General features: G+C 41.2%; 1 protein-coding gene across 2 annotated transcripts in view; it reads left to right on the top strand.

Annotated features, from left to right (window-relative positions):
- LOC115213519 (protein rolling stone) overlaps positions 1–24,421 on the top strand; it is a 50,558-nt gene that overhangs the window by 25,486 nt on the left and 651 nt on the right. For both annotated transcript variants that reach the window (XM_029782533.2, XM_029782532.2), the window contains exons 2-4: positions 3,716–3,831; positions 15,345–15,567; positions 21,499–21,609. In XM_029782533.2, the coding sequence (XP_029638393.1) occupies positions 3,724–3,831; positions 15,345–15,567; positions 21,499–21,609 (442 nt within the window). In that variant the 5' untranslated portion in view covers positions 3,716–3,723. The remainder of the gene's footprint in view (positions 1–3,715; positions 3,832–15,344; positions 15,568–21,498; positions 21,610–24,421) is intronic.

Raw genomic sequence — 24,421 nt, 5'->3', positions numbered from 1 at the left:
CCACGTAGTTTTACATTTAGTTCCTCTACGTGACTTGTTGGACAGGTAACTCCCATTATAGTCTCGGCCTTGAGCGAAATCAGCAAACAGAGACTACGAACACTTGTATATATATGTGTGTGTGTGTGTGTGTGTGTGTGTGTGTGTGTGTGTGTGTGTGACGTGTGCGTGCACATATGTGTCTTCACATGTCCGTTTTTAGGTTGACGCTATTTGAAAGACAGAAAGATCGAAAGATAAGCGACAAATTTAAAATGCATTACTGGTGATATGATTGACTAAAAACCCACTAAGGTGTTGCCCCAGTATGACCACAATCCAAAGATTGAAACAATCAGAAGCATAAAAGAGATTCCGTAATTATGATAATTGAGTTCATGATCACAGGGGTTTTAAGTTAGTCTTTGATTCTAAGACCATTTTTAGCAAGATTCAAATATATATTTCCTTAAATGTAATATATTTCATCTTATCCTGTGTAGGATGATGTATAATTAATTACTGGTAGTGTCTTCTTCCTAGTAGAAAGGATGATCTGTGCCTAATTTTAACAACTGTCGAAATATTAATCAATTATACCTATTTCTTTACTACCCACAAGGGGGCTAAACACAGAAGGGACAAACAAGGACAGACAAAGAGATTAAGTCGATTATATTGACCCCAGTGCGTAACTGGTACTTATTTAATCGACCCCAAAAGTATGAAAGGCAAAGTCAACCTCGGCGGAATTTGAACTCGGAACGTAACGGCAGACGAAATACTGCTAAGCATTTCGCCCGGCATGCTAACGTTTCTGCCAGCTCGCAGACTTCCATATTCATCAATTATACCTATTTCTTTACTACCCACAAGGGGCTAAACACAGAGGGGACAAACAAGGACAGACATAGGTATTAAGTCGATTACATCGACCCCAGTGCGTAACTGGTACTTAATTTATCGACCCCGAAAGGATGAAAGGCAAAGTCGACCTACCACTATACCATCCCCCCTCCTTGTGCTTAATCAGTAAATGTGACATGTAGCGAGGTTCTCGTCATACTAGGCTTAAATAGTAAGAAAATGACTCAAATATAAGTTTTCTACGATGGTATAAAATATCGACCAAGTCCGTCAGTTGAAATTGGATACGTTAGTTGTCCAATCAGGTCACTTGACAGACCAATCGAGCGCGACAAAATAATGTTTGCTTTCTGGGGTATGTAATCATCTTTAAATAGAAGGATCTTACCCATTTTCACCAGTGAGTTGCGAAAAGGCACTCTGAAAGGAGAGTCATTTGCAGGTAGGTTTGAAGCGCTATGTGTATTCCTGTTTACCAAGCAGAGAAGATCTGAAAGACTCCACGAAGGGATGTCACGTATTTTTCTGTTCCCGTCTGCCCAACACACATCACCAAGTTTCAACTGATTTAAGAAACAAATATGTACATTTTCTTCAAATAGTATCATTCCTGATGTACCAACAGTTACTGTACCAATTCCGGATCTTTTCGGTTTGACCGGCAGTTTTTTCTAGCGGTGTCATATGAAATTGTCACCCATAATTATGACCCTAGTATCGATCTATTGCATTTCAATCTGTTTTAGGGTTAGGGGTGGGAGGAAGGGTATCTTTTTTTCTTCAGAAATATAAATAAACCCAATATGTTTCTTAAACGAGGGACATATTCATACGGCATAGAATGTTTTCACCTCAATAGACATCATTGATTGGTTGAAATTGCAAAAATTGAAGAATAAAAAAACAACAAATATCTTACAAACTATAGAATTTTCTCAATAAAGCCAAGAGAAAAAGATGTTTTATAAACACATTCTACCAGTATACGAAGTTTGAAAGTGTTTAATTACGTGGAAATTATTTTTAAAAAACTGCCGTTCAAACCGAAAAGATCCCCAATTCCTTCAGTGGTTGAATAAAACAGCAGTTAATTGCAACTCGTTTTCTTGTATTTCTTTCCAACACGACTCAGTGCAACCAAGAAATCGTAATTATACCTTGGCCCTTAACGCACTAACCAACCCACTAAAGGCATTATACGTGGTACCAAGTGGTGCCACTTATATACTGCTATGTTGTACTAATTAAGTGGTTTTCTCAAGAAGTAAACTGGAAGATTATGGTGTGGTGGTATTTTGGTGATGTACAGAACTGTTTTGCTTATTATGACACAAAACAACCATAAAAAAGAGATGCATATTCATCCCAATTAATATCATCATTGCTGTCGCCATTATCAGCTTCGTCACTGTTACACATTCATATCTATGTGTTTACGTATGCAGAATACATCCCCACTTTTGGCACTATTTTGTTAGTGAACAGTACAAGCTGTACGTAAAGTGTAAATGTATCACTACGCTGAATGTCGAGTCCGTGTCACATGAATAGTAAATAAACACGTAAACAATAACAATGGCTTTCATTTGGTTGTCTATCCCATTAGAACCCAAACTACACATAACAGTCACCTTGTTGATATTGTCGATATTATTGAGTGCACATTATCCACCACCACCACCACCACCACCACCACCACCACCTCCTCTTCCACCACCTCCTCCTCCTCCTCCTCATGATGATGATGATGATGATGATGTTTGTTGTTGTTGTAAAAGCTGTCGGTTTTGGTCCTGTTTTCAGAGGCTGGATCACCACAGTGTATTGTGGCATCTGCTTGCAAATCAGATTAAATGCCCGCTTTTTGGAACCTTTCAGTTTTGAACGCTCAGTTTGTCAAGGTTGCTTCCTTTCTCCGTTTTTATATGTTTTGGCATTAGAAACTTTGCTGTGAAGGCTGGAGTGTTTGAGGGGTGTCCCGCTGGAACAAGATCACAGATGAGGTGTGTCTGCATACACAGATGCCGTCAGACACTTCAGATATAGACACGACCAACACTATGCTGAAAGAATATCAGATACGTACAGGAACATACAAAAACCAGGACAAATCAATGGGTTTGCTACCAAGCTCTTGGAGAGGCAAGCTTATGTTAACCAGTGATAATTTCTGTTGCTAAACGGAGGGTCCGGTCAAAGTGCTTGGAGTCTGGTTTTGAGCTGGTCTCCAGGTGGATAGGAACTGGGAAGAGGTCATGGTCAGGGTGGCCAAACTCACTCAGAAATGGACAAAAAGAAAGCTGTCTCTGAAAATCCAGAATATTCTGCGTGGTGCCTTGGGCAAGTGTCTTCTACTCTAGTACCAGGTCAACCAAAGCCTTTTGAGGGAATTTGGTGGACGGAAACTGAAAGAAACATTTTGTCTACTGAAAGAGCTTCACTATAAATTTGATAGAAATGGAAATTGATTTCTTTTGACGAAATCAACTCATGTAGAGGGTGTAATGAAGGAACCCTATACTTTATCATCATCAGAGGTCTGAACAGTAATGCTGACCTTAACATAATTTGAACTTATTACTAAAAGTCAGATGCACCAGATGTCTCTTCATAATGAGTATCTTTAATATTATAATGATTGACTTAGCCTCTCCTTAACAATAAAACTACCTTGCCTTAAGTTAAAAGACTGGTTTCTCACACACAGTTATAAAACCTGATATTTGGGAGGAAAAAGATAGGTGATTAAATCCTATTCGGTACTTGACTGACACAACGCAAATATAGATGTAATAATAACAAAAATTAAAGAAATGAATAGTATTAACAGTTCTGTCATTAATCTTTTTTTTTTTCTGTATTTTTACAGTTTACAGAATGTCCGAAACGGAGTATTCAAGCTTAATCCGAAGTTTGAAGGAAGAATTCAATTTGAGAAATTTCTTTCTCACATATCAGCATCCAGCACATTTTTGCACAGCTTCAGTATGTAATTTATTCTCTGTTCCTAGCATTTTTTTACTTCAACATGCTCAAATTATGTCGTTTGTTTTGCAAAAGGGAACATCATTGCACCCACTCTTTTTAAATTTTAATTTGGTTCTTCATTGAAGAGCAGATCTTGAAAAGTCTTTAGTAGAGGGAAGGTGATGTGGCACTGGCCCTGGTAATGTTATAATTCTCCGGTTTCAAATGAGTCATGCTTAAGAAACCAAGAAATACGAAGACATTTATTTCTCTAAGATACAGCAAACTGGTACAACATGAATAATACTATTTCTTTACTACCCACAAGTGGCTAAACACAGAGAGGACGAACAAGGACAGACAAACGGATTAAGTCGATTATATAGACCCCAGTGCGTAACTGGTACTTATTTAGTCGACCTCGAAAGGATGAAGGGCAAAGTCGACCATGAATAATACCGTTAACCAAAGTACATTGGTTGTTCGTGCAGCTTGTACATAATGAATGTGCAGCAAAAACACAAAGCATGGCGTCAAAGATCTCTGCTGACCACCCTCTCCTCTCTGAGAATGCTTAGAAGAAATTCTTTACTTATAGCTATCAGCAGGCTGAAAAGGCACTGCACTTTTCTGGTCTGGCAAGTGGTGTGATCGGATAACTTAAAGTATCCAGTCATCACAAGCGGTTTTGGTCATGTGCCCACTAGTAGAAAACAGGTGAAATACGCCACTAGGTCTAAACAGTCAAATAATAAACATAGCTCCTGCTACTACTACCCTTGGACCTGAATTATGATCATGAGGGAAAGATATGAAAACAACAAAAAAAATTGTAGCAAGCTGTCAGTGAAATATTGCACTACCATATCGTTTGAAGCTGGGTGGTAACTAGTGGAATGGATGTGTTTAGTTCCTAAAAACTTGGTTAGTTTCTGGAAGAGTTTAGCTTCAAATTGACGACTGCGATCTGTTGTTATTTCAACAGGTGTTCGGAAACGAGAAATCCATCCTGTGACTAAAGCTTGTGCCACAGTTAGACAAGAGATATCTGTGAGTGGAATGACTTCTGGCCAGTGGCAAAAACGGTCGATACAGGTTAATAAAAAACATGTAGCCCTGACTCGTAGGCCAAGGTCCTACTATGTCAACATGTATGTGCATCTGGAGTGAAGAAAGTACCTAATTGTGCATGGATATGTTTATGTACTTTGGATCTTTGACAATTGACACAGGTTCGAGTCAGTTAGCAATGTCTCCACGCATGTTCAGCCAAACGAAACGAGGTGAAATAAGCTTCGATGTTGCTGTTATACCAGGATGTGAAATATTGTGTAGTGCTGAGAAAACGATACGGCAATGCTTTTCAGGAAGTAAAGGGTGAGGGTTACCAGAAGAATTATCACAAAGGATCTGTTTGTTTGATGTCGCAACTGGGGAAAATTCGAGGCCGAAGGGAATTAGTTCTGGTTGTTGGATATTATTCAAATCAACAGTTGATCAATGGCGAGCTGGCAGAATCGTTAGCACGCCGGGCGAAATACGTAGCCGTATTTCGTCTGCCATTACGTTCTGAGTTCAAATTCCACCGAGGTCGACTTTGCCTTTCATCCTTTCGGGGTCGATGTAATCGACTTAATCCATTTGTCTGTCCTTGTTTGTCCCGTCTGTGTTTAGCCCCTTGTGGGTAGTAAAGAAATAGGTTGATCAATGGTTGATCTTTAGACATTTCATTCAAGTTAATTTCTGCAGTTGAAAATAACGCATTGTCAGGTAAACGGGATAAAGAATCTCTAACAATGTTCTCAGTACCTGAAATGTATCGTATATCACTCGTGAATTGTGAAATGTAATCCAAATGTCGAATGTCTATCGGAGAACATTTATCTTGCTTGCAGTGTAAAGCGAAAGATAACGGCTTATGGTTCATAAATATTGTGAACTTTCTCCTTTCCAAAATGTGTTGGAAGTGTTTAACTGAGAGGTAAGTAGCTAATAGTTAACGACTGAATGCGCTGTATTTAGTTTTATTTGGTTTTAACTACTTAGAGAAAAGTGCCAGGGGTTGCCATCTGCCATGGTGGATATGGTAAATGACTGCGCCAGTGCCAATTTCGGACGCGTCGACTACAAGACAAATATTGGCATCAGGAATGGGGTGAACCAACATGGAGACATGAGAGAGTTTCTGTTTAACATCGTCGAAAGCTTGTATTGCAGTAGGAGTTAAAGTGATCTTTTCTGTTTTCTTCTTGCGGTGTTGCAGCAATTTGTTGAGAGGGTATAGAGTTTCGGATAGAAATTAGCTAATTCAAGAAATTGCCTGAGCTGTCTTAATGAGGCGGGAACTGGAATTTGTACGGTAGCCTCAACTTTTTCTGGCAAAGGCCTAATTCTATCCTTATCAATGGTGTGTCCAAGGAAGGTGAGAGAAGGCACACCGAAAATACATTTGGTAGCTTCTTGAATAATTAAGAATCATGTCTCAAGACACAGATGCTTCGAGAAACTTAGAAAAGGAAGGTTGCTCTATGATCTTTCTTGCAATGGAGATCATTCAATTATTTATCACCCACACCATTACAAAAGTGAAAGAAAAGAAAAATATATGTAACACAAATGCTAACCATTTTTCTCTGTGGGATAATGTGTTGATGTATGACAAAGAGTTGTAGTGTCAGCCGCACTACAAAAGCATGTATTAAGTGAATTTCATATGGGACACCCAGGGATTTCAAGAATGAAATCAGTAATGGGGAGTTACTTGTATTAGCCTGCTATGGACCGTGATATTGAACAATTGGTGAAATCCTGCAGAGGTTGTGCTTTTGCAGTAAAGTCACCACCAGTGAAATTCCAATCGTGACCTAAGACTGAGAGTCCGTGGTCCAGGCTACTTATAGATTTTGCTGGAGCAGTAAATGGCATGCATTATCTGGTCATAGTAGACAGCTGTACCAAGTGACCAGAGATGTGTAATTGCAGTCAAACAACCTCGAAGGTAACAATAAGGTTCCTTTATGAACTTTTTGAATGGTATGGAGTCCCAGACACCATAGCATTGGATAATGGAATGCAGTTTTCAGGGTAAGAATTGAAAATTTTCTGTGAGGTCTGTGCTGTCAATCACATCTCTACACCGCTGTACAACCCGAGATCAAATGGGCGAGCAGAAAGGTTTGTAGACACATTTAAACGAGCACTAAAAAGTCAGGAAATGAATTAGGCAATGATGCAGCACTAACTCAATTCTTAAAGGTTTACAGGGTAACGCCTAACCCAAACACCTGTTCAAGCAAGTCACCCACAGAGCTAATGCTTGTCTGGAAGATAAAATCAATTTTTGATAAGAGAAAACCCCAAAACATAACAAAGTATTCTAATGTGGGAGAGGAAATTCATTTCAAAATATATAAGAATGGAAGACAAGGTTGGGAGGATAGTGTAGAGACAAAAAGAATAGGTAGTATTATGTACAAAATAAAATGTCAAATAAGAGAGAAGAAACATTTGAACCAGTTGAAGACTGGACATATTGTAGAAAGAGAAGAAATACCGATGGAAGTTTATGACTTGTTTGATGTTCCAACACCAAAAGAGGTTGAACCTAGGCAGATCAGCAACAGAAAATGTAAACAGAATGACTAGAAATAGTCCCTAAGCAGAAGAAGTATTAAAACTTCTGAGGAAATCAAAATTTCAAAAAAGGGAAAAGTGATGATGAAAAAAAAAAAAAAGAATAAAACTAAATAAACAAGTTCTTACAGAAGTCAAATCTGAAAAGGGGAAATGTTTTGGTGAGAATCATGGAATTGCCAAACTCGTCTAAGTAGCAGCGTGTTTGACTGAGAGCGAGAGGTGAGAAATTACAGGAAGTCAAAAGGTGTCATTAGTGAGTTCATGGAGTCACAGGAAGTTGTTGTTATAGTTCATTGAGAGTTGTTTTGGATTGGTAAAGTTTTTGGCAGAGTTTTGGGGAATACCTTAAGTTAAGTTAAGTTAAGTTAATTTTTTGGTTCAAAAAGCAATGGCAAGGCCATGTAGGGGGACATGGAGTTTTGTACAGGGAGGGTGTTCATACAAAGAGTTCAGGCCATTTCTGGTCAAGAGAGACTTTGAACCGAGCGGTCGTCGGCATCTTCACTATCTCGTCCAGCAGCTTATTCCACGGATCCGCAACACGGACGGAGAAAGCCCCTCTCCTTCGATTGAGATGAAATCGTCGCAGATAGAACTTTTCGGAGTGACACCACAGCTGACGCTTTGGAGCAGGAGTGAAGAACATCTCTTTCGAGAGGTTACACTTTCCGCTTATGATGTTGTGAGCAAGAATGAGATCACCACGGCGTCTGCGTTTTTCTAGAGAATAAAGGTCGAGCGTCTTCAGCCTTTCTTCATAAGAAAGTGAATACAGTTAGTGTCTAACTTGTTCCATGGTTTTGTATATCACACTGTTATAGTGTAAGATACAAAAGTGACATACAGTAATCATGTTATAATTATATATATATATATATATATATGACTGTATGACTGTATGATGCATGTGTACGAACAGCCATGCTACATAGCAGTGAAACATGGGCCATGACTGCTGAGGACATGCGTAAGCTCGTGAGGAACGAAGCCAGTATGCTCCGATGGATGTGTAATGTCAGTGTACTTACTCGACAGAGCGTTAGTACCTTGAGAGAAATGTTGTACCTAAGAAGCATCAGTTGTTGTGTGCAAGAGAGACGATTGCGCTGGTATGGTCATGTGGCGAGAATGGATGAAGATAGGTGTGTGAGAAAGTGCCAATCCCTAGCAGTTGAGGGAACCCGTGGAAGAGGTAGACCCAGGAAAACCTGGGACGAGGTGGTGAAGCACGACCTTCGGACGTTAGGTCTCACCATGGAAATGACTAGAGACCGAGACCTATGGAAGTATGCTGTGCGTGAGAAGACCCGGCAAGACTAGTGAAGCCATAATCCGTGGCCCCTACCTGGGACGTAGTCAGTCCACCTGTGCATACCTTCCTTCTTGTGACACTTGTGAAGACCTGTTGAGGCAAGTGAGAATCGAATCGAATCAAATCAAATCAAATCGAACCAAATCAAAATAGATGAACATCAATGGAATTTGTATCCTTGTGGTACCAGTGCCGGTGGCACATAAGAAAACCATCCGAACGTGACCGTAGCCAGTACCGCAACGACTGGCCTCCGTGCTGAGGGCACGTAACAAACACCATCCGAGCGTGGCCGTCTGCCAGCTTCGTCTGGCACCTGTGTCGGTGACACATAAGAAAACACCATCCGAGCGTGGCCGTCAGCCAGCCTCGTCTGGCACCTGTGTCGGTGGCACATAAAAAACACCATCCGAGCGTGGCCGTCTGCCAGCCTCGTCTGGCACCTGTGTCGGTGGCACATTAAATCACCCACTACACTCTCGGAGTGGTTGGCGTTAGGAAGGGCATCCAGCTGTAGAAACACTGCCAGATCTGACTGGCCTGGTGCAGCCTTCGGGCTTGCCAGACCCCAGTTGAACCGTCCAACCCATGCTAGCATGGAAAGCGGACGTTAAACGATGATGATGATGATGATGATGATATATATATATATATATATATATATATATATATATATATATATATATAATATATATATATATATATATATACCAAATATATATATATACCAAATATATTTTGGCGTTAAGAAGGGCATCCAGCCGTAGAAACATTGCCAGATCAGACTGGCAATGGATACTAAAGAATGGATACAACACAGATGTTATTTACCTCGACTTTGCCAAGGCATTTGACAAGGTAGATCATGGCATCCTGGGTCACAAACTTCGAAAGCTAGGAGTAGGAGGAAAAGTTGGTACATGGATACATGAGTTCCTTACAAATAGAACTCAAACAGTCACTGTGAATGGAACCCATTCAACACCATCACCTGTGACCAGCAGTGTTCCTCAGGGTACAGTACTCGGCCCAATCCTGTTTCTCCTCCTCATCTCTGACATAGATGAAGATACAACCAGCAACGTCTCATCCTTTGCTGATGACACCAGGGTCATGAGACAAATCAAAGACGAGGTGGATACAGAGGCCTTACAAAAGGACCTGACCACCATATATAAATGGCAGGAAACAAACAACATGTTGTTCAATGATAAGAAGTTTTAACTAATTCACTACGGAACAGATCAAGATCTGAAAAATACAACAAACTACAGAAACCCATCAGGACAACAAATAATGGAAAAACAGTATGTGAAAGATTTAGGCATCCACATGGGAACCAGCCTAAAATTCAGAGAACACCTTGACTCAGTCTGTCTTACTGCAAGAAAGTACAGCGGGTGGAGTGAGGGCGCGTGGCTTAGTGGTTAGGGCATTCGGCTCATGATCGTAAGGTTGTGATTTCGATTCCCGGTGATGCGTTGTGTCCTTGAGCAAGACACTTTATTTCACGTTGCTCCAGTCCACTCAGCTGGCAAAAATGAGTTGTACTTGTATTTCAAAGGGTCAGCCTTGTCACTCTCTGTGTCACGCTGATTATCCCCGAGAGCTACATTAAGGGTACACGTGTCTGTGGAATGCTCAGCCATTTGCACGTTAATTTCACGAGCAAGCTGTTCCGTTGATCGTATCAGCTGGGACCCTCGTCGTCGTAACCGGCGGAGTCTTTAGACAGCGGGTGGATCTTGCGCACCTTCAAATCAAGAGATACCTCAACAATGAAAACCCTCTGGAACAGTATGATACTTCCGAGGATTGACTACTGTTCTCAGTTGTGGTCACCAACAACAAAGGGCCAACTATCTAAGATGGAATCGCTCCAAAGAAATTTTACCTCATACTTCTCAGAAACGAGGGACCTGGACTATTGGCAAAGACTCAAAACCTTGAAGATGTACTCAATAGAAAGAAGATTTGAGCGATACCGAATTATATACATTTGGAAAATGATAGAGCAAAAGGTGCCAAACTTTGGTATCAAAACCTACCACTCACTGCGCCACGGAAGACGCTGCCAGCTACCACCAATCAACAAAAAGGCTGGCCAGGCAGCAAAAACCCTGCGAGAGTCAAGTCTGTTGGTTCGAGGAGCACAACTATTCAACTCCATTCCGGTACATGTCAGAAATCTATCAGGATGCAGTGTGGAATCATTCAAATTGCAGCTGTATAGATACTTAAGCACCATTAGAGATGAACCCCATCTCCCAGGATATACACAATGAGCACAAACTGACTCAAACTCGCTCCTACACAGGTCAAAATTAAACAGAGAATACAACCTGGCAACCACACCAGACTCTAAGGGTGGAGTCTTCGACTTGGCCTGAGCATGGACTCAAACTCAAATGAAATGAAATGAAATGAAATGGGCCTGGTGCAGCCTTCTGGCTTCCCAGACCCCAGTTGCACCGTCCAACCCATGTCAGCATGGAAAGCGGACGCTAAATGATGATGATGATGATGATATATGTTTTTATTATTATTTTGCAATTTATTTAATCATCAGTATATTATTGTTATTTTATTTTTAATATTTCTATTATATGTAATTTTCTAGATGGTGTAATTTAATTGTTCATTTTGAATTGATAAAAGGTGTTTTTTTTCTAATTATATATATATGGCGGTGCCCCAGCATGGCCACAGCTCATGAGCTGAAACTAGAATCAATCAATCAATCATATATATATATACATATATTATGTCGTCGTCGTTTAACGTCCGTTCTCCATGCTAGCATGGGTTGGACGGTTCGACCGGGGTTCTGGGAAGCCAGAAGGCTGCACCAGGCTCCAGTCTAATTTGGCAATGTTTCTACAGCTGGATGCCCTTCCTAACGCCAACCACTCCGTGAGTGTAGTGGGTGCTTTTTACGTGCCACCTGCACAGGTGCCAGGCGGGGCTGGCAACGGCCACGGTCAGATTGGTGTATTTTATGTGCCACCGGCACGGAAGCCAGTCGAGGCGGTGCTGGCATCGGCCACGAGTCGGATAGTGCTTTTTACGTACCACCAGACCAGGGATCCTGGCTGGTTCAATTCGATTTCGATTTCGCTTGCCCCAACATGTCTTCACAAGCAAAGGGGGTTGGCAAGGGTGCCTGTCGTACGGTCGCATTGGAGTATTTTACGTGCCACGGCCACGAGTCGGATAGTGCTTTACGTACCACCAGACCAGGGATACTGGCTGGTTCAATTCGATTTCGATTTCGCTTGCCCCAACATGTCTTCACAAGCAAAGGGGGTTGGCAAGGGTGCCTGTCGTACGGTCGCATTGGAGTATTTTACGTGCCACGGCCACGAGTCGGATAGTGCTTTACGTACCACCAGACCAGGGATCCTGGCTGGTTCAATTCGATTTCGATTTCGCTTGCCCCAACATGTCTTCACAAGCAAAGGGGGTTGGCATGGGTGCCTGTCGTACGGTCGCATTGGAGTATTTTACGTGCCACGGCCCCGAGTCGGATAGTGCTTTTACGTACCACCAGGCCAGGGATCCTGGCTGGTTCAATTCGGTTTCGATTTCGCTTGCCCCAACATGTCTTCGCAAGCATGGGGGGTTGGGATGGGTGTCTGTCGTCGGATGAGGTTCTATATCGACTTCGCTTGCCTCAACCGGTCTTTGTGTCCAAGGGAGGAAAGGCATTCATAAGTGGGCTGGGCTCACTTGTCCTGCCTGGTCTTCTCACGTACAGAATATTTCCAAAGGTCTCGGTCTCTGGTCATTTCCTCAGTGAGGCCTAATTTTGTGAAATTTGATTTAGTATTTCTAAATTGAATTTTTCCCTGTAAGTTAGGAATAATATTCCCTCAAATAATTTTTTTATATATATATATGCATAGAACAAGTTAACTCAACTCCACATCACACACACACACACACACACACACACACACACACACACACACACACACAGACACACACACACAGACACACACACACAGACACACAGACACACACACACACACACACACACACACACACACACACACACACACATACAACATACATTCATATTCTGTAGTATGGTATAACATTGAAGCAAGCACCTAATAAGCTGCCATTAAATTATTTATCTATTTGAATGTCAACCTTACATATGTACAAGTTTCTTGAATTCTTTTTCTCTTTTTAGCAACTTTATACATGCACACATTCACACAAAAATGTGTGTGTGCACGCACATGTATGCACACCTGCATGTACACTTGATAAGCTTTTTAAGTTTGCATGCTTAAGATTATAATCATAGAATTAGGCTCACTCGCAAAAACCTAAGCGAAGGCAAGTGACCGAGGAAAGAAATGTGAACATAGAAACGGTTTTTTTCTGTTTTTTTTGTTGTGTTGGAAAGTGTGAAAGAGAGTTGGATGCAAGAGATAGGAAATATGGTGAGATAATACTTGGTCTGATACAAATCAACAACAGTGCACAGTAAGATCCAGGAACCTTGTAATCCAAGAAATAAAGAGTTCCACTGGCAATCCAGTTGGAGTTTCATGGTAAGGTAGTCCTTGAGAGGGGACAATAATCCAAGAAGTAGGTTGAAAAGGAGATGAAAGTCTGAGAGAAGCGGAGGTTCAGTCACACAGGATCAAACTGGGGTGATCACAGATATACAGTCCATAAACACACACGCACACATACACACACACACACACAAAAGGCAGAAGAACAATAAACAGAGTGTATTAGGTTGATGCACAGGAAAAATGGAAGAAGGTTTTAACGTTTCAACTTTAAATTCTTCTACAGAAAGGATAGATAAGGAGAGAAATTAGATGGAAAGGAAAAACATGTTTGAATTAACTGGTGAGGGCATTCGGAAAGGACTGGAAAGAGGGAAAAGTTGGCTTGGTGCATGGATGGCAAGGGGAACAACAAGGACCTGGCATACGCGTATATAAGTGCATGCATGCACATGTGTGTGTGTGTATGAAGCTAATGTGTGTATATGGATATACAGGTGTACACGTGCCTGTGTATGTGAGTATGAACCTAATGTGTGTGTGTACAAACACACACACATGCACAAACTTTACTGGGTGTGTTTTAATTAATTGAATGGAAGTATTTATTTTCTGAGAGAAATCTACCTTAACTGGAACTATGATCAATGTTAGTGTGAAATAAACGATGGAACAAATTATTCCCAAATATACCAACATAAAAAGGACAAACATTACATACCAAACAGAAGTCTTGTGGAACATCTTGATGTTTCTGTGACTACACACTTCATCCTTGGTGTAAAAAGAGACAAAACACTCATTTCCCAACCACAGAGTAAACTAAAAATAGTTATAAGTTACATTTACAATCATTAAATCACTGTCATCAATGCTTGTGCTGTTTTAAAAATTAGAGCTGACCAATTCAGTTTATGTTTAATATAAATGGAGATATGCTGTGACTGCAAAGACCCGGGCTGCTTCCTGCATCAGTTCCGCATAGCCCCTGCCCATTCAAAGTACCCTGGATCCCGAACGTCCCGCTGTGCTTGAGGAGACCTGTTGAGTCAAGTACATGAACATGAACATCGAAATAAATATCAATGGAAATAGTAGATGTGATACCTGTGCCGGTGGCACATAAAAAGCACCATCCGAACGTGGCCGTTGCCAGTGCCGCCTCAACTGGCTTCTGTGCTGGTAGCACATAAAAAGCACCATCCGAACGTGGCTGTTGCCAGCGCCGCCTCGCCTGGCTTCTGTGCCGGTAGCACATAAAAAGCACCATCCGAACGTGGCCGATGCCAGCGCCGCCCCGACTGGCTTCTGTGCCGGTGGCACATAAAAAGCACCATCCGAATGTGGCCGTTGCCAGCGCCGCCATGGCTGGCTTCTGTGCCGGTGGCACGTTAAAAGCTCCAACCGATCGTGGACGATACTGGCCCCCTGGCACCTGTGCAGGTGGCACGTAAAAAGCACCCACTACACTCGAGGAGTGGTTGGCGTTAGGAAGGGCATCCAGCTGTAGAAACTCTGCCAGATCAGACTGGAGCCTGGTGCAGCCCCTGGCTTCCCAGACCCCGGTCAAACCGTCCTACCCGTGCTAGCACGGAAAACGGACGTTAAACGATGATGATGATGATGATGATTAAGCCACTAATCTCTCTGTGGTCAGGGAATTGAGTACTTGTTCACTTGAAGTGGTAGGAGTATTAAAATTAATCAGTCCTGCTTTTCTAGTTACAGAGCAAAAACCCTGGTTTAAGAATAGCATATACTTTTTCAAAGTGAGCTTAAGAAAGTGTCCTTATGAAAAACACATACCCATAAATTTACCATACATCTCTCTGTTCATACATTCAAGCATGCACACACTCACACATGTATACGCATGCACACACACACACACACACACACACACACACACACTATCCTTGTACATTTGATCTGGATTAGTTCTCATAATATTTCACTCAATAAGTATCTAAGAGAAAATATGTGTGTCTTATGTAAATTTCATAGTTTTCTGTATCCAAAACTATATTTAATTTTGGTTTCTATCTTTCTAGTTTAAGAGACCCAAACACTTCTATCTAATATGGAATATTTTCTGGAGCATTTACCACGTGGCTGGAGTCTTGACGATTTTTTGTATTCAAAGAGATTTCGATAACGTTGCCAAAATCCTGGCATATGCTACAATATGGGGTTACCTATCGCTGTCCTTGACAGTCTTAACAGATCTGGCAATAGTAATATGCTTTCAATATATACCAAGGTTTAAAAATAGAGGTAAGTTACTATGAAAATTCTCTATGCCTTTTTGAATATGAAATAAAAATCTCTGGAGTCTTTACTATATGCATTAATAATGTACTGTTGTTGATTACATTGACTTCCCCTTTCCTTGTAGAAGTATATATAAAGTTGTTTGTGAGAAACTAATAGGCGCAGGAGTGGCTGTGTGGTAAGTAGCTTGCTAACCAACCACATGGTTCCGGGTTCAGTCCCACTGCGTGGCATCTTGGGCAAGTGTCTTCTGCTATAGCCTTGGGCCGACCAATGCCTTGTTAGTGGATTTGGTAGACAGAAACTGAAAGAAGCCTGTTGTATATATGTATATATATATACAAGTGTGTGTGTATATGTTTGTGTGTCTGTGTTTGTCCCCCTAGCATTGCTTGACAACCGATGCTGGTGTGTTTACATCCCCGCCACTTAGCGGTTCGGCAAAAGAGACCGATAGAATAAGTACTGGGCTTACAAAGAATAAGTCCCGGGGTCGATTTGCTCGACTAAAGGCAGTGCTCCAGCATGGTCGCAGTCAAATGACTGAAACAAGTAAAAGAGTAAAAAGAGTAAAGAGAATTATAAAGATGTTCACTTCTTTTGTGATACATATTTGAAAGATGAGAGTGTGGAGGATAGCAGACCTGATAAAGTATAGGATAATGTAGTCTAAAGTTTTTAGCTATGTCCCTTTTTGTGATCTCATCAGAGTTGGCTTTCAACACTCCAGGATTGATAAGGAAGGATACCAGTCAGATATTGTAGTAGTTATACTACAATATTTATAGTTTTATGTTTATAGTTTTATGTTTCATTGTAATTTATTTATTTGTAATAGGAGTTTTGCTTTTTTTTTGTGTTGAAACATAGTTTATTTTTTACTGTTATAGGAACGGTGTTCATGCAATATATATTTCTTTATTACCCACAAGGGGTTAAACACAGAGGGAACAAATAAGGACAGACAAACAGATTAAGTTGATTATATCGACCCCAGTGCATAACTGGTACTTATTTAATTGACCCCGAAAGGATGAAAGGCAAAGTCGACCTCGGCGGAATTTGAACTCAGAATGTAGCGGCAGACAAAATACTTATTTCTTAACTACCCACAAGGGGCTAAACACAGAGAGGACAAACAAGGACAGACAAACGGATTAAGTCGATTACATCGATCCCAGTGCATAACTGGTACTTAATTTATTGACCCTGAAAGGATGAAAGGCAAAGTCGACCTTGGCGGAATTTTAACTCGGAACGTAACGGCAGACAAAATACCGTTCAGCATTTTGCCCGGCGTGCTAACGTTTCTGCCTGCTCGCCGCCCTGTTCTCCAATACCATTGACCAATACATCAAGCTGTTCCTGAAAAAGGAAACATAAAAAAAAATAATCAAATTGAGTCTGAATACCTGAATATATCTTTGTCCTCTCTCATTTATGGCTATGGATGAAGATCCTAGTTGCCCACCTCACTGGAACAGTGTTGTCTGTGGTTAAGCAGTTCAATGTATGAAAGACTGCCTCAGCTACACAAACTGGTAGCTTGTCCTGGTGCTGTTTGCGTTGAAGTGTTCTTTTCTATCTCTCCAATATAGGGAGTTCAATCAGATCCAAGCTTGAGCAATATGGTATGGAGGCCATGTTGTTGCCTATGCAAAGTGTTTTTCCTAATTCACGGAACTGATATAAATAACATTTCTTTGATAAATTCAGTTCTGTTCAGAATGGATGAGACAATAGTGAGGAACCATTTTAGTACCAAGGATGAATTTGAAGTGCATAAAAAAAGTTGGGGCATATACTAAGGCTGAGAAGATAGCCATTATCCTCTGGTCATTATTTAGTGTCTGTTTTCCATTCTGGCATGGGTTGAACGGTTTAACATGGAGTTGGCCAAACTCCGGTTGTCTATTGTGGCAAGGTTTCTATGGCTTGATGTCATGCTTAACACTAACCACTTAACAGTGTGCTGGGTGCTTCTTATGTGCCATCAGCACAGGTGCATTTACACAGCAGTGGCACAGGTACTTTTTGTGGCACCAACACCTGAAAGAACAAGCATGTAATGTTGAAGACAGTGGTTTTACTTAGCTTGATGTCTTCTCAAGCCCTACAAATTTCCGTGTTTCCCAGTCCCTTGCCATCTCCTCAGTAAGGCCCAGCATCCAAAGATCCTTTCTCACCACTTCATCCCATGCCTTCCAGGGTCTACCCCTTCCACAGGTTCCCCCCACAATTAGTGCTTGGCTCTTCTTTACATAAGTATCCTCATACATAAGCATCCCATGACCAAACCAGTGCTGTCTTCTCTCTTGCACACAATATCTGATTCCTCCTGTACCCAGTTTTCCTCTTAAATCATTTACACTTTGTCAGAGTGTACTGGCTTCATTTCTTTCAAGCCTTCACTAGTCAAAGCCCATGTTTCACTGCTATGTAACATAGCTGTATGTACACAAGCATAATACAATCTGCCTTTCACTCTAAGGGAGAGGCCCTTAGTTACCAACAAGGAGAGAAGCTCACTGGTCTTTGCCCAGCCCATATTTATTCTAGCAACTACAATTTCAGAACTTCCTCCTCCACTGCTAATTTGGTATCCTAGGCAACAGAAGCTGTCTACTACTTCCAATGATCACCCCAAGCATTTGAGGGAGTCTATTGTCTGTGCATTTCTAGTACTCATTGTACCTGTACATTTGCTACACACAAAGTCTATATTCTCCATTAATCTTCCTGTGATACCTCTACACCTCTTATCTGCCCAAAGCTTGTGCTAGGTACAATAAAAACCACTAAAGAATTTGAACTCAGTAATATACCAAACCAGATGCAGTAAAGCAACTAGTGAGACGTTGTTCCAGTCTGTGTGGAAATAGTATAATGATAATACAATAGATTAGATTAGTAAATGCTTCTTAGTTTTAAAGCTGAGCTAAAATTCCAAGGGATCATTTTGGAAAGTAGAGAACACTCATAACCTGATTTACTTTTAATGCACTGTCACATGAAAATATATGCACAGGAGAAGAAGACTCATTTGCTTTGTAGGCATTAGTCTATTCTCAACACACAACATACAAAACCTTCAACATTGCTACAAATGCTAGGAAAAATATACAGAAGCTTACTTGTTCATGTAATCTTTCATTTTAATTATTTGTTTCATTGCACAGGTGTTGTAGTGTAATATGAAGTGCTCAATGTTATGATTGTCTTCACACATATAGCATTATCAAAGTTGCATTTCAATGACTAGACTTCCTTTTCAGTACCAGAAAATACTTCAACCTTGAGCAATTGCTGTTCTTCTGGCAATCTCAAATAAGATATACATAGGAGTACTACACTTATACACTAAACACAAGCTACTTAGACCACATCCAAGAGAAGTAATCTTGCTATCACTGCTACAAAGGCCACAACTCTTCTGAGTCATCGATCTGCATTCTCCCTCCAAACAGATGCATTCATAAAATCCATCTGTTCTCTTGTCATTCCCATTGTATCTCATTTCCAGATTACACACAATCTTTTCTGTCAAGAACAGCAAATCCTCTGAAAATTCCAACTCTCCATTCATATTATTGTGCAGATATTCAAATTGAGCATCAACCAGAAGTAAGCTTAGAAGGACTGATCCACTTCTAACTTACAAAACTAAATTACTATTGATAGCTTATAATTTCAAATCAGTGGCTAAAGCTTACCAAAACAAACAATGGCATTAGTAGTGGAGTAGGGGCCGAAACCAGATGTGGTTCCTCCTGATGATGTCTTGAGCTAACTGGATCCTATAAAGGAGCTGTTGTGGTAGCAGACCACGAACCACGGTTGTAATTCCTTCCTAACAGCTGTAGGGATTTGTGTGGGCAAAGCTCATTTATTAGTTTGAATAGTTTTGCTTTATTACATATGTGGTGTAGTTATTTGCTTTATTATATATGTGGCTTTGAGTGAAAAGCATGTATTGGGGCTGAGTGCACAATATTGTGTTGTTTGTTGGGAGTGAGGTTAAGAACCAAGAGAGAACTGGCAAAATCCATAATGGATTTAATGCAATAGTCTTGTTATTTTTTTGTGTTCTTCAAATGTAGGCTGTGTGAGGATTCTAAGTGTGTTTTTTCATCATTCTGTTTCTTTTATAATGTCATGTGGTATATATCTATACACACATACACACGCATGTGCACACAGGCACAGATAAATATGTGCACGCACACACATGCACACACACATACACACATCATCATCATCATCTTTTAACATCTATTGTCCATGCTGGCATCAGTTGGACAGTTTCAACCAGGGCTGGTAAGCCAAAGGGCTGCACCAAACTCCAGTCTGATTTGGCAAGGTTTCTACAGCTGGATGCTCATCCTAACACCAACCACTCCGAGAGCGTAATGGGAGTTTTTACTGCCACTGGCATGGGTGCCACTGGCATGGGTGCCACTGGCATGATGTCAGTATCCGCCACTACTACAATTTCACTTGGCTTGATAGGTCATCTTCTCAAGCACAGCATATTTATTTCTTTACTACCCGCAAGGGGCTAAACATAGAGGGGACAAACAAGGACAGACAAAGGGATTAAGTCAATTACATCAACCCCAGTGCGAAACTGGTACTTTATTTATTGACCCCGAAAGGATGAAAGGTAAAGTCTGGGAATGTTTTGGCATTTATAAGTAGCCGTCTTTCCTGTTTCCTGGTGAGGATGTAGTCAATCTGATTAGTGCGTCTACCAGACTGGTAGGTGAATAGGTGACTGGCAGGTTTCCTGAAGTTAGTTTTAGAGACCATAAGATCCTTTACACCACAGAACTCCAGCAGCCTGTTTCCCTCCTCATTGCGGGAACCAAATCCATAGCCACCATGTACACCATGGAAGCCCCCTGCATGTTGTCCAACATGTCCATTGAAGTTGCCAGCCACAAAGTGAAGGTCTCTGTCATTCGTTGATGAGGCAGTCTGCAAGAGAATGTCATAAAATTGGTCTTTCTGTTCATCAGGTAGCCTTGGCTGAGAGGCATAAGCTGAGATAATAATTGCCAATCCATGTTGTAGCACTAATCTAAGCTTAAGTATTCTATCACAGACTCTGTCTACCTTGATTACCTTATCAACCCATTTCTCCGCAAGAAGTATACACATGCCCCTGACCCTGTCAGTGTTCCCTACCCAGAAAATCTTATACCTATGATCTTTGCTTGTGAGAAACCTAGCAGAACTTCCTCTCCACCTTACTTCTTGGATGCAGCACAAATCTACAGATCTCCATTCAAGCATCTCGACTATCTCTCCAGACCTACCTTTCAGTGTGCCAACTCTGAGGCTGTGGGAGATATCGGCCCGCAAGACCCTGGGATGGGGGACAGCAGCGTCATGTACCTGGAAAGAAAGCTCACATTTGGCAGAATTCATAAGCTATACAATAGCCTTCTACTGGCATACACTACACCATCATTTTATGCACTACATAATTGCTACATTCCATAGGAGATAAAACACTGAGTAGAGATGGGGGAGCATTTAAGCCATTGGAGGTTTTCAGTGGAAAGACATCCAATAGGGGTCAGAAGACAAGGACTTCCAGTATAGGTGGTGGGAGTGGGATGGGCATGTGCAGTGTGATTCTTAAAAAGCACCCACTACACTCTCGGAGTGGTTGGCGTTAGGAAGGGCATCCAGCTGTAGAAACTCTGCCAAATCAAGATTGGAGCCTGGTGCAGCCATCTGGTTCACCAGCCCTCAGTCAAAATCGTCCAACTCATGCTAGCATGGAAAGCGGACGTTAAACGATGATGATGATGATGATGATGATAATGATGTGTGCATGTATATTTGTATGTATGTATGCATGAATGTGTGAAACTTTATCGTGGCACATATTTGTAAACTGAAGTATATCTACCATTCTCTTTGCAGCCAACGGTCACTCACTCCATTGGTCAATGAAGATGCTCTGGCTCTTTTCCAATATTTCCTACTCCAATGGTGTATTGATCACATGTGGATATTGGCTTCTACTTTATCATAGTAAGTCTTCTTCCTTTCTGTGTTCATTTCTTACTTTTTTTTAAAATTCTTGCTTACTTTTCTTGTCTTCTTTTGATGACACTGTTGATTTCTTAGGCAAGAACAGGGCAACACATTTGCTGTAGAAGAAATGAAATTATAAGATTTTCATATTTTTCTCCTGAGGATATTAGCAATGTAGTTACAGGTGATTTCAATAAAGTCAAAACTGGATGTCTGTTATTGGTCAGCCATGATTAAACAGACCCTCCTCTTCCTCCTCCACCCTGTCCTCATTGTTTAGTGTCTGTTTTTCCTGTTGCCAAAGGTTGGACGGATTGACAGGAACTGGCAAGTCAGAATACTGCACCAAGCCTTATTGTCTGCTCTGGCATGGTTTCTGCAGCTGCATGCCTTTCCTATGCCAACCACTTTACTGCTCATACACATTCATACTCAAAGACACATCACCTATGAGTAACAAGATACCAATGAAGGAACTCCTATATGGTAGCTTGATATGCAAAAAAATTTCCCAACCAAATTTTCCATAGTTCAAATATATAGGCGTAGGAGTGGCTGTGTGGTAAGTAGCTTGATTACTAACCACATGGTTCCGGGTTCAGTCCCACTGCGTGGAACCTTGCGCAAGTGTCTTCTACTATAGCCTCGGGCCGACCAAAGCCTTGTGAGTGGATTTGGTAGACGGAAACTGAAAGAAGCCCGTCATATATATATATATGCGTGTGTGTGTGTATACATTTGTGTTTGTCCCCCACAACATCGCTTGACAACCAGTGCTGGTGTGTTTACATCCCTGTAACTTAGCAGTTCGGCAAAAGAGACTGATATAATAAGTACTAGGATTACAAAGAATAAGTCCTGGGGTCGATTTGCTCGACTAAAGGCGGTGCTCCAGCATGGCCACAGTCAAATGACTGAAACAAGTAAAAGAGTATATTGTCTTAAGTAGAGAATTGATTATATTAGATAATGTAGTTCTGTATGCCTCTAAAAAACAGGATGATTACAGTTGGAGTGCATTTGACATTATGCCTGTTCGTTTAGGGCTGACCTATTGTTAACCATCACCAACATTACCAAGAGTAACTTATCATTTCTAATGACTAATTCTCTTGGTACATTCATAAATTATTTTATTTTCTGTGCAATTTAAACAAGTTAAGTGGGAAAAATTTATTCCTCAACAATTTGTTCTCTCAACTGATGACGTAAAACAAGAAATAGGACAATCTAAATATGGATACAAGCATGGTTCTGTGGTCAGGAAAGTTCACTTTGTGGTTATTTGGTTCTGTGGGTGTGTTTTCTACAGTTGCCACAGGTTGACATAACTTGTGAATTAAATGTTATCATTCTCTTAAAATGTTTGTCAGGTCACACACTGTATTCCAAGAAAAATAATGTTCACCTTACCATAACTAAGAAAGAATTCAAGAGTGATGTTAATTGTAGTAATGAATAAATCTTACATTGGTTTCAGTGAATGATGGTTCCAGTTGTTTGAATGTCTGTTGGATGGCCTAGATGTGTTATCCAAATGGTCAGCTTAGTCTCACACAGTGCTCTGCTGAGTCAGCCCAAAGATTATGCCATGGTTAAAATGTCTTCTTCTATAAATACAGTTAGTAGGTGGGCTGTGAAGTGGCAGAGTCATAAGAGCATTGAATGAAATTCCTTTCAATCTTGATCTGGCAGAGTTTCTACAGCTGGATGCCCTTCCTAACGCCAACCACTCCGAGAGTGTAGTGGGTGCTTTTACGTGCCACCGGCACGGGGGCCAGTCAGGCGGTACTGGCAACGACCTCGCTTGAATCTTTTATACATGCCACCGGCACAGGTGCCTGTAAGGCGATGCTGGTAATGATCACGCTCGAATGGTGTCTTTTACGTGCCCCCGGCACGGAGGCCAGGTAGCTGCTCTGGCAACGATCACGCTCGGATGGTGCTCTTAATACCCTACTAGCACGGGGCTCGAGTGCCAGTAATGCGACGCTGGTAATGATCACGTTCGAATGGTGCCTTTTAAGTGCCACTGGCATGGAAGCTGGTGAGCCGCTCTGTCAATGATCACACTCGTATGGTACTCTTTGCACCCCGCTAGCACGGGTGCCAGTCATCGAATTTAATTTTGATTTTTGATTTTGATTTTTTACATTTATACAACTGAGAAATCTGTTTTAAGATTGTTTTATTCTTTTTGAAATTTATAAAAGTAAAATCCCAATTATTGTATCTATACAGATTGAGCTTGCTTTTTCACTTGAATGGCACTAAAATTGACTTGCTGATTTGAAAATTAGTCAGTTTTCTTTCATCATGTCAAGTTTTTCTCTTACAGAGTTCTCTCTGAATAAGCACAATTGCTCAGCTGCTTTAATTATTTTATTGATAATTATCAATAAAATCATATTCCTTTCTACTACAGGCAGAAGGCCTGAAATTTTGGCGGGAGGGGACTAGTTGATTACACTGACCCCAGTACTCAACTCTGAAAAGATAAAAAGCAAGGCCGTGCCAGCCCTGCCTGGCCTCCGTGCCGGTGGCACGTAAAATACACCATCCGAGTGTGGCCATTCTCCAGCCTTGTCTGGCACCTGTGTCGGTGGCACATAAAAAGCACCCACTACACTCACAGAGTGGTTGGCGTTAGGAAGGGCATCCAGCTGTAGAAACACCGCCAGATCTGACTGGTCTGGTACAGCCTTCGGGCTTGCCAGACCCCAGTTAAACCGTCCAACCCTTGCTAGCATGGAAAGCGGACGTTAAACGATGATGATGATTCTCAGTGGAATTTGAACACAGAATGTAA

This window comes from Octopus sinensis, linkage group LG6 (assembly GCF_006345805.1).
Source record: "Octopus sinensis linkage group LG6, ASM634580v1, whole genome shotgun sequence".
Lineage (NCBI taxonomy): Eukaryota > Metazoa > Mollusca > Cephalopoda > Octopoda > Octopodidae > Octopus > Octopus sinensis.
Note: the sequence above shows the minus strand (reverse complement) of the source record. Positions and strands in the feature narration are given on the sequence as shown.